General features: G+C 29.0%; 1 protein-coding gene across 1 annotated transcript in view; it reads left to right on the top strand.

Moving 5' to 3' along the window:
• LOC133632945 (leucine-rich repeat-containing protein 43-like) overlaps positions 1-13,143 on the top strand; it is a 49,964-nt gene that overhangs the window by 20,831 nt on the left and 15,990 nt on the right. The window contains exons 5-7 of the mRNA XM_062025798.1: positions 2,279-2,517; positions 2,586-2,749; positions 2,846-2,984. Coding sequence (XP_061881782.1) covers positions 2,279-2,517; positions 2,586-2,749; positions 2,846-2,984 — 542 coding nt within the window. The remainder of the gene's footprint in view (positions 1-2,278; positions 2,518-2,585; positions 2,750-2,845; positions 2,985-13,143) is intronic.

Genomic DNA, 13,143 nt, shown 5'->3' with positions numbered 1-13,143 from the left:
CTGGCTACAAAGTCAACAAAAACGGAATGCTGGACGACAGCAAAGACTTACTGTGGAGCAAAGACGGCATCCACAATGTACATCCGAACATGACATGACCATCAACAATGTCCCCACAAAGAAGGATAAAAACAACTGAAATATTCTTGATTGCTAATACAAAGTAGATGCGGGAAATATCGCTCAAAGGAAGACATGAAACTGCTACAGGAAAATACCAAAATAAGAGAAAAAGCCACCAAAATAGGAGCGCAAGACAAGAACTAAAACACTACACACAGGAAAACAGCAAAACACTCCAAATAAGTCAGGGTGTGATGCATACTTGCCAACCCTCCCGTTTTTAGCGGGAGACTCCCGGTATTCAGTGCCTCTCCCGACAACCTCCCGGCAGAAATTTTCTCCCGACAAACTCCCGGTATTCAGCCGGAGCTGGAGGCCACGCCCCCTCCAGCTCAATGCGGACCTGAGTGGAGACAGCCTGTTCTCACGTCCGCTTTCCCACAATATAAACAGCTTGCCTGCCCAATGACGTCATAACTGTAGAATGATTGAGGGCGAGTTCTTGGTTTCTTATATGGGTTTATTGTTAGGCAGTTTCATTAACGTCCTCCCAGCGCGGTAACAACACACAACAACACACGTCACGTTTAGTCTACCGTAAAGCTGCCGTGAACAGCAATGTTGTGACACTCTTAAACAGGACAATACTGCCATCTACTGGATAGCCTCCAGAACACTGAAATTCAAGTATTTATTTTATTTATATGTATAATAAAATAAATATATATATATATATATATACATATATATATATTAGAGATGTCCGATAATATCGGTCTGCCGATATTATCGGCCGATAAATGCGTTAAAATGTAATATCGGAAATTATCGGTATCATTTTTTTTATTATCAGTATCGTTTTTTTTTTAAATTTTTATTTTTTAATTAAATCCACATAAAAAACACAAGATACACTTACAATTAGTGCACTAACCCACCCCATTTACACTCATTCACACTCATTCACACAAAAGGGTTGTTTCTTTCTGTTATTAATATTGTGGTTCCTACATTATATATCAATATATATCAATACAGTCTGCAAGGGATACAGTCCGTAAGCACACATGATTGTGCGTGCTGCTGGTCCACTAATAATACTAACCTTTAACAGTTAATTTTACAAATGTTCATTAATTACTAGTTTCTATGTAACTGTTTTTATATTGTTTTACTTTCTTTTTTATTCAAGAAAATGTTTTTAATTTATTTATCTTATTTTATTTGATTCATTTTTTTTTAAAAGTACCTGTGATCCTAGGTTACATCACTGAGGATGTGTCCAGTTGCACCATTGGTGTATTTAAAAAGTATCTTCACCATACCTGGTTGTCCAAATTAGGCATAATAATGTGTTAATTCCACGACTGTATATATCGGTTGATATCGGTATCGATTGATATCGGTATCGGTAATTAAAGAGTTGGACAATATCGGCATATCGGATATCGGCAAAAAGCCATTATCGGACATCCCTAATATATATATATAGCTAGAATTCACTGAAAGTCAAGTATTTCATACATATGTGTGTATATATATATATATATATATATATATATATATATATATATATATAAATATATATATATATATATATATATATATATATATATATATATATATATATATATAAATATATATGAAATACTTGAGTTGGTGAATTCTAGCTTAAATATATTCCCCTCTTAACCACGCCCCCAACCAAGCCCCACCCCCGACCCCCCACCTCCCGGTATCGGAGGTCTCAAGGTTGGCAAGTATGGTGTGATGTGACAGGTGGTGACAGTACACCTACTTTGAGACAAGAGCTGTAGTGATGCATGCTTGGTTATGCTTTAAAGTCGTATCCAACAATTGCGACAACAATTTTTTACTGTCAACTTAGTTCCGTTTTTTAATGATTTCTGCTGGTGGTGTGCCTCCCGCATTTTTCAACGCAACAAATGTGCCTTGGCTCAAAAAAGGTTAAAAAAACACTGCTGTAGATGATCTTTGACTACTGCTTTTGCAGCAGAATCCTAAAAACAGCAGAATACTGTCTTATAGAGGATTTTTGACCTGCCATTGTCGGCCTTTTTCTGTCTCATCTGGTAAGATTAAATCCACAAAAACAGTCTCCAGATAGTTTCCCACTTTCATTCCAGTAAATTGCAGCAACAAGAACAATTTGTGTGTGTGTGTGTGTGTGTGGTGTATGTGTGTGTGTGTTGAGGCCTCAGCTGGTGTGTCTGGACCTGAGCGACTGCGACTTCCAGGCCCAGCGGCCCCTCCTAAAGGCCCTGAGCACCATGCCTTGTCTCAGGACCTTGGTGCTGGAGGGAAACCCCTTCACCCTCACCCCCTTCTACCCCGGCTTCACGGTGGACACCCTGCCCCGCCTCTCCTACCTGGACGCCTCCTGGATCACCCCCGAGGAGAGACATCGCTACCGAGGGATGGCCAAGATGAGCTGTGAGCATCATTGACATGACTAATCCTTCGATTCTGCGGCCATCACGTCTTATGTTGTGTCGTCACAGCGGTGATGGTGGAGTGGGCGTCGGTGACGGTGCGAGTGGGCTCCATGCGGGGAATCCCCGACCCTCTCATGTATGAGGATCCCAACGCTGCGGAATTCCCCGTCATAAGCTACAACTACCTGATCACATACATGTTCTTTAGTCATCACACTACTTCCTACCAGGTACAAGCGCTCACACGCTGACTGACGTTGCAACATATTCTCCCTAAAGCCGACGGCTAACCCACCCACCTGACACGTGGACGCCACTCTCCGCAGGTGGTCGGCGGCGAGGTGAAGTACCAAAGCCAAGACGGCGCCGGCGAAACTCTGCCGCCTAACAACAAGAGCGAAAAAGAAAGTTCCAAATCCGACGACAGTGTCAAGTCTGAGGACAGCTGCAATGACACTTCACGTGGTAATAACGGGTTTGTTAACAGCTTTTTGTAATAACACCCGAGCGCGCATTTTCACGGCATTTAATAACACCTAACATATTTACTAACAAACTCTTCAACACGAAATAACCCATTTGTAACACGTTTACAATGAAAACGCTCCCAGTCTGTGGAACGCTCTCCCTGACCACCTGAGGGCACCACAGACTGTGGATGCTTTTAAAAAAGTCTTAAAAGCCCTTCTTTTTAAAAAAGCCTTTTTTTTTTAGATATATTCATACTAGTTTTAGCTATTTGGCTGTTCTAGTTTTTATTTATGTTTATTTTTTATTATCTTTTTATTTGTATTTATTTTTTAATTATAATAATTAATATAATAATTAATTAAATTTTTTATTTATTAACTTTAACTTAACTTATTTTTAATACACTGTAGCACTTTGAGGTTGTTTACTCAATGTAAAGTGCTTTTTACAGATAAAATATATTATTATTAACACATTTATAACGCATTTACTTTCACTGAACACATTAAGTTGCACAATCACCATTTCATTAAAGCATCCATTAACATTTTAAAACATGTAATAACACATTTGTAACACATTTACACTGAAAACATGTAATAATACATTTATAACACATCTACTTTGGAAAACATGTAATAACACATTTGTAACACATTTACACTGAAAACATGTAATAACACATTTATAACGCATCTACTTTGGAAAACATGTAATAACACATTTATGACCTATTTACACAAAACATGAATAAACACATTTGTAACACATTTAATTGAAAACATGTAGTAAGACATTTATAACAAATTGATTTTCACTGAACACATTAAGTTGCACAATCACCACACTTTCATTAAAGCATCCATTATTAACATTTTAAAACATGTAATAACACATTTGTAACACATTTACACTGAAAACATGTAATAACACATTTGTAACATTTTTATAGGAGACATAAAATAGATTTGTAACACATTTACACTAAAAACATGTAATAACACATTTCAAACACCTACTTTGAAAACATGTAATAACACATTTATGACTTATTTACAAAAAACATGAAATAACACATTTGTTACAGATGAATTGAAAACATGTAATAACACATTTATAACACTTTTACTTGCATGAAACTCGCTTTCATTAAAGCATCAATTTCTTAACATTTTAAACCTGTATTAACACATTTATAACACATTTACACTGAAAACATGTAATAACACATTTATAACATATTTATGCAAAAAAAAAACATTTGTATCACATTTACACTGAAAACATGTAATAACACATTTATAACATCTACTTTGAAAACATGTAATAACACATTTATGACCTATTTACACAAAACATAAATAAACGCATTTGTAACACATTTAATTAAAAACATGTAGTAAGACATTTATAACAAATTGACTTTCACTGAACACATTAAGTTGCACAATCACCACACTTTCATTAAAGCATCAATTATTAATATCTTAAAACATGTAATAACACATTTGTAACACATTTACACTGAAAACATGTAATAACACATTTATAAAAATGTTATACTAGACATAAAATAGATTTGTAACACATTTACACTGAAAACATGTAATAACACATTTATAACATATATATGCAAAAAATAAAATAACATTTGTATCACATTTACACTAAAAACATGTAATAACACATTTCAAACACCTACTTTGAAAACATGTAATAACACATTTATGACCGATTTACACAAAACATGAATAAACACATTTGTAACACATTTAATTGAAAACATGTAGTAAGACATTTATAACAAATTGACTTTCACTGAACACATTAAATTGCACAATCACCACACATTCATTAAAGCATCCATTATTAACATTTTAAAACATGTAATAACACATTTTTAACACATTTACACTGAAAACATGTAGTAACACATTTATAACACCTACTTTGAAAACATGTAATAACACATTTATGACTTGTTTACAAAAAACATGAAATAACACATTTGCTACAGATGAATTGAAAACATGTAATAACACATTTATAACACTTTTACATGCATGAAACACGCTTTCGTTAAAGCATCACTTATTAACATTTTAAAACATCTAATAACACTTTTGTAACATCTACTTTGAAAACATGTAATAACACATTTATAACACATCTACTTTGAAAACATGTAATAACACATTTATAACACATCTACTTTGAAAACATGTAATAACACATTTATGACCTATTTACACAAAACATGAATAAACACATTTGTAACACATTTAATTGAAAACATGTAGTAAGACATTTATAACAACTACTTTGAAAACATGTAATAACACATTTATAACACCTACTTTGAAAACATGTAATAACACATTTATTACTTATTTACAAAAAACATGAAATAACACATTTGTAACAGATGAGTTGAAAACATGTAATAACACTTTTACTTGCATGAAACACGCTTTCATTAAAGCATCAATTTCTTAACATTTTAAACCTGTAATAACACATTTATAACACATTTACACTGAAAACATGTAATAACACATTTATAACATATTTATGCAAAAAAAAATAAACATTTGTATCACATTTACACTGAAAACATGTAATAACACATTTATAACATCTACTTTGAAAACTTATAACACATTTATGACTTATTTACACAAAACATGAATAAACACATTTGTAACACATTTAATTGAAAACATGTAGTAAGACATTTATAACAAATTGACTTTCACTGAACACATTAAGTTGCACAATCACCACACTTTCATTCAAGCATCCATTATTAACATTTTAAAACATGTAATAACACATTTTTAACACATGTAATAACACATTTATAACATTTTTATACGAGACATAAAATAGATTTGTAACACATTTACACTGAAAACATGTAATAACACTTTTATAACACCTACTTTGAAAACATGTAAACACATTTATGACTTATTTACAAAAAACATGAAATAACACATTTGTTACAGATTTATTGAAAACCAGTAATAACACATTTATAACACTTGCATGAAACACGCTTTCATTAAAGCATCAATTTCTTAACATTTTAAACCTGTTATAACACATTTTTAACACATGTATTTATTTATTTATGCAACAAATAAAATAACATTTGTATCACATTTACACTAAAAACATGTAATAACACATTTATAACACTTGCATGAAACACGCTTTCATTAAAGCATCAATTTCTTAACATTTTAAACCTGTTTTAACACATTTTTAACACATTTATTTATTTATTTATGCAACAAATAAAATAACATTTGTATCACATTTACACTAAAAACATGTAATAACACATTTATAACATCTACTTTGAAAACATGTAATAACACATTTATGACTTATTTACACAAAACATGAATAAACACATTTGTAGCACATTTAATTGAAAACATGTAGTAAGACATTTATAACAAATTGACTTATTCATCTGTAACAAATGTGTTATTTCATGTTTTTTGTAAATAGGTCATAAATGTGTTATTACATGTTTTCAGTGTAAATGTGTTACAAATGTGTTATTCCATGTTTTAAAATGTTAATAATTGATGCTTTAATGAAAGTGTGGTGATTGTGCAACTTAATGAATGAAATTATGTAATACCACATTTATAACACCTACTTTGAAAACATGTAATAACACATTTATGACTTATTTACAAAAAACATGAAATAACACATTTGTTACAGATGAATTGAAAACATGTAATAACACATTTATAACACTTTTACTTGCATGAAACACGCTTTCATTAAAGCATCAATTTCTTAACATTTTAAACCTGTAATAACACATTTATAACACATTTACACTGAAAACATGTAATAACACATTTATAACACATTTACACTGAAAACATGTAATAACACATTTATAACACATCTACTTTGAAAACATGTAATGACACATTTATGACCTATTTACACAAAACATGAATAAACACATTTGTAACACATTTAATTGAAAACATGTAATAACACATTTATAACATACTTATGCAAAAAATAAGATAACATTTGTACCACATTTACACTGAAAACATGTAATAACACATATATAACACATCTACTTTGAAAACATGTAATAACACATTTATAACCGTTTTACTTGCATGAAACACGCTTTCATTAAAGCATCAATTTCTTAACATTTTAAACCTGTAATAACACATTTATAACACATTTACACTGGAAAACATGTAATAACACATTTATAACACATTTACACTGGAAAACATGTAATAACACATTTATAACATATTTATACGAGACATAAAATAGATTTGTAACACATTTATACTGAAAACATTTATAACACCTACTTTGAAAACATGTAATAACACATTTATGACTTATTTACAAAAAACATGAAATAACACATTTGTTACAGATGAATTGAAAACATGTAATAACACATTTATAACAGTTTTACTTGCATTAAAGCATCAATTTCTTAACATTTTAAACCTGTATTAACACATTCGTAACACATTTACACTGAAAACATTTAATAACACATTTATAACATATTTATGCAAAAAATAAAATAACATTTGTATCACATTTACACCGAAAACATGTAATAACACATTTATAACATATTTATGCAAAAAAAACATTTGTAACACATTTACACTGAAAACATGTAATAACACATTTATAACACCTACTTTGAAAACATGTAATAACACATTTATAACACATCTACTTTTGAAAACATGTAATAACACATTTATGACTTATTTACACAAAACATGAATAAACACATTTGTAACACATTTAATTGAAAACATGTAGTAAGACATTTATAACAACTACTTTGAAAACATGTAATAACACATTTATAACACCTACTTTGAAAACATGTAATAACACATTTATGACCTATTTACAAAAAACATAAACACATTTGTAACACATTTAATTGAAAACATGTAGTAAGACATTTATAACTACTTTGAAAACATGTAATAACACATTTATAACACCTACTTTGAAAACATGTAATAACACATTTATGACTTATTTACAAAAAACATGAAATAACACATTTGTTACAGATGAATTCAAAACATGTAATAACACATTTATAACACTTTTACTTGCATGAAACACGCTTGCATTAAAGCATCAATTTCTTAACATTTTAAACCTGTAATAACACATTTATAACACATTTACACTGACAACATGTAATAACACATTTATAACATATTTATACCAAAAAAAAACATTTGTATCACATTTACACTGAAAACATGTAATAACACATTTATAACACATCTACTTTGAAAACATGTAATAACACATTTATGACTTATTTACACAAAACATGAATAAACACATTTGTAACACATTTAATTGAAAACATGTAGTAAGACATTTATAACAAATTGACTTATTCATCTGTAACAAATGTGTTATTTCATGTTTTTGTAAATAAGTCATAAATGTGTTATTACATGTTTTCAAAGTAGGTGTTATAAATGTGTTATTACATGTTTTCAGTGTAAATGTGTTACAAATCTATTTTATGTCTCCTATAAAAATGTTATAAATGTGTTATTACATGTTTTCAGTGTAAATGTGTTATAAATGTGTTATTACATGTTTTCAGTGTAAATGTGTTATAAATGTGTTATTACATGTTTTCAGTGTAAATGTGTTATAAATGTGTTATTACATGTTTTCAAATGTTAATAACTGATGGTTTAATGAAAGTGTGGTGATTGTGCAACTTAATGTGTTCAGTGAATGAAAACATGTAATAAAACTTTTATAACACATTTACACTGACAACATGTAATAACACATTTATAACACATTTACACTGGAAAACATGTAATAACACATTTATAACATATTTATACGAGACATAAAATAGATTTGTAACACATTTATACTGAAAACATTTATAACACCTACTTTGAAAACATGTAATAACACATTTATGACTTATTTACAAAAAACATGAAATAACACATTTGTTACAGATGAATTGAAAACATGTAATAACACATTTATAACACTTTTACTTGCATTAAAGCATCAATTTCTTAACATTTTAAACCTGTATTAACACAGTTATAACACATTTACACTGACAACATGTAATAACACATTTATGACATATTTATGCAAAAAATAAAATAACATATTTGTATCACATTTACACTGAAAACATGTAATAACACATTTATAACACATCTACTTTGAAAACATGTAATAACACATTTATAACACATCTACTTTGAAAACATGTAATAACACATTTATGACCTATTTACACAAAACATAAATAAACACATTTGCAACACATTTAATTGAAAACATGTAGTAAGACATTTATAACTACTTTGAAAACATGTAATAACACATTTATAACATACTTATGCAAAAAATAAAATAACATTTGTATCACATTTACACTGAAAACATGTTACAACACAGTTATAACACATCTACTTTGAAAACATGTAATAACACATTTGTAACAGATGAATTGAAAACATGTAATAACACATTTATAACACTTTTACTTGCATGAAACACGCTTTCATTAAGCATCAATTTCTTAACAATAATCTTGGGGTTATTTTAGATTCTGATTTACATTTCGACAGTCACATCAAATCAGTAACAAAATCGGCCTACTATCACCTCAAAAATGTAAAAAGACTTAGAGGGCTCATGTCAGCTCAAGACTTTGAAAAACTTGTACATGCCTTTATTACCAGTAGGCTAGACTATTGTAATGGTCTCCTTGCAGGTCTTCCCAAAAAAACTGTCAGGCAGCTACAGCTTGTTCAGAACGCTGCTGCTAGAGTTCTAACAAAGACCAAAAAATGTGAGCACATTACACCAATTCTTAAATCCTTACATTGGCTCCCTGTACATCAGAGAATAGATTTCAAAATCCTCCTGCTCACATATAAATCACTACATGGTCTAGGGCCCAAGTATATCACTGATATGCTCCCACTATATAAGCCCTCTAGATCACTAAGATCTTCTGAGACCAATCTGTTAGCGGTTCCAAGAGTAAACTCAAATCAAGGGAGAGCATCATTCAGTCACTATGCAACAAATAGCTGGCAATAAACTTCCTGAAGATGTCAGACTCTCCCCAACTCTCACTACTTTTAAAACTAGACTGAAGACTTTTATGTTCACCTTAGCTTTCAGCTAAATCTTTTAATCTTTTAACTTTTAACGTCTGCACTGTTTTTATTTTTATTGTCTGCATTTTAATTTTGCTTTTATTTTCTTTCATTTCACTTTGTTGTCTGTGAAGCACTTTGAGTCTGCCTTGTGTATGAAAAGCGCTATACAAATAAAGTTGCCTTGCCTTGCCTTGCCTTAACATTTTAAACCTGTAATAACACATTTATAACACATTTACACTGACAACATGTAATAACACATTTATAACATATTTATACCAAAAAAAAACATTTGTATCACATTTACACTGAAAACATGTAATAACACATTTATAACACATCTACTTTGAAAACATGTAATAACACATTTATGACTTATTTACACAAAACATGAATAAACACATTTGTAACACATTTAATTGAAAACATGTAGTAAGACATTTATAACAAATTGACTTATTCATCTGTAACAAATGTGTTATTTCATGTTTTTGTAAATAAGTCATAAATGTGTTATTACATGTTTTCAAAGTAGGTGTTATAAATGTGTTATTACATGTTTTCAGTGTAAATGTGTTACAAATGTGTTATTACATGTTTTAAAATGTTAATAACTGATGCTTTAATGAAAGTGTGGTGATTGTGCAACTTAATGAATGAAAACATGTAATAACACATTTATAACACTTTTACTTGCATGAAACACGCTTTCATTAAAGCATCAATTTCTTAACATTTTAAACCTGTAATAACACATTTATAACACATTTACACTGAAAACATGTAATAACACATTTATAACACATCTACTTTGAAAACATGTAATAACACATTTATGACTTATTTACACAAAACATGAATAAACACATTTGTAACACATTTAATTGAAAACATGTAGTAAGACATTTATAACAAATTGACTTATTCATCTGTAACAAATGTGTTATTTCATGTTTTTGTAAATAAGTCATAAATGTGTTATTACATGTTTTCAAAGTAGGTGTTATAAATGTGTTATTACATGTTTTCAGTGTAAATGTGTTACAAATGTGTTATTACATGTTTTAAAATGTTAATAACTGATGCTTTAATGAAAGTGTGGTGATTGTGCAACTTAATGAATGAAAACATGTAATAACACATTTATAACACTTTTACTTGCATGAAACACGCTTTCATTAAAGCATCAATTTCTTAACATTTTAAACCTGTAATAACACATTTATAACACATTTACACTGAAAACATGTAATAACACATTTATAACATACTTATGCAAAATATAAAATAACCTATTTGTATCACATTTACACTGAAAACATGTAATAACACACTTATAACACATCTACTTTGAAAACATGTAATAACACATTTATAACACATCTACTTTGAAAACATGTAATAACACATTTATGACTTATTTACAAAAAACATAATAAACACATTTGTAACACATTTAATTGAAAACATGTAGTAAGACATTTATAACAACTACTTTGAAAACATGTAATAACACATTTATAACACCTACTTTGAAAACATGTAATAACACATTTATAACACATTTACACTGAAAACATGTAATAACACATTTATAACACCTACTTTGAAAACATGTAATAACACATTTATAACACTTTTACTTGCATGAAACACGCTTTCATTAAGCATCAATTTCTTAACATTTTAAACCTGTAATAACACATTTACACTGACAACATGTAATAACACATTTATAACATATTTATACGAGACATAAAATAAATTTGTAACACATTTACACTGAAAACATGTAATAACACATTTATAACGCCTACTTTGAAAACATGTAATAACACATTTATGACTTATTTACAAAAAACATGAAATAACACATTTGCTACAGATGAATTGAAAACATGTAATAACACATTTATAACACTTTTACTTGCATTAAAGCATCAATTTCTTAACATTTGAAAACTGTATTAACACATTTATAACACATTTACACTGAAAACATGTAATAACACATTTATAACATATTTATGCAAAAAATAAAATAACATATTTGTATCACATTTACACTAAAAACATGTAATAACACATTTATAACACATCTACTTTGAAAACATGTAATAACACATTTATGACTTATTTACAAAAAACATGAATAAACACATTTGTAACACATTTAATTGAAAACATGTAGTAAGACATTTATAACAAATTGAATTATTAATCTCTAACAAATGTTATTTCATATTTTGTAAATAAGTCATAAATGTGTTATTACATGTCTTCAAAGTAGGTGTTATAAATGTGTTATTACATGTCTTCAAAGTAGGTGTTATAAATGTGTTATTACATGTTTTCAAAGTAGGTGTTATAAATGTGTTATTACATGTCTTCAAAGTAGGTGTTATAAATGTGTTATTACATGTTTTCAAAGTAGGTGTTATAAATGTGTTATTACATGTCTTCAAAGTAGGTGTTATAAATGTGTTATTACATGTTTTCAAAGTAGGTGTTATAAATGTGTTATTACATGTCTTCAAAGTAGGTGTTATAAATGTGTTATTACATGTTTTCAGTGTAAATGTGTTACAAATCTATTTTATTTCTCGTATATTAATGTTATAAATGTGTTATTACATGTTTTCAGTGTAAATGTGTTACAAATGTGTTATTAGATGTTTTAAATTGTTAATAATGGATGCTTTAATGAAAGTGTGGTGATTGTGCAACTTAATGTGTTCAGTGAATGAAAACATGTAATAACACATTTATAACACTTTTACTTGCATGAAACCCGCTTTCATTAAACCATCACTTTCTTAACATTTTAAACCTGTAATAACACATTTATAACACATTTACACGGAAAACATGTAATAACACATTTATGACATATTTATGCAAAAAATAAAATAACATATTTGTATCACATTTACACTGAA

Source organism: Entelurus aequoreus, linkage group LG17, assembly GCF_033978785.1.
Source record: "Entelurus aequoreus isolate RoL-2023_Sb linkage group LG17, RoL_Eaeq_v1.1, whole genome shotgun sequence".
NCBI classification, from domain to species: Eukaryota; Metazoa; Chordata; class Actinopteri; order Syngnathiformes; family Syngnathidae; genus Entelurus; species Entelurus aequoreus.
This window is presented reverse-complemented; position numbering and strand designations above follow the sequence as displayed.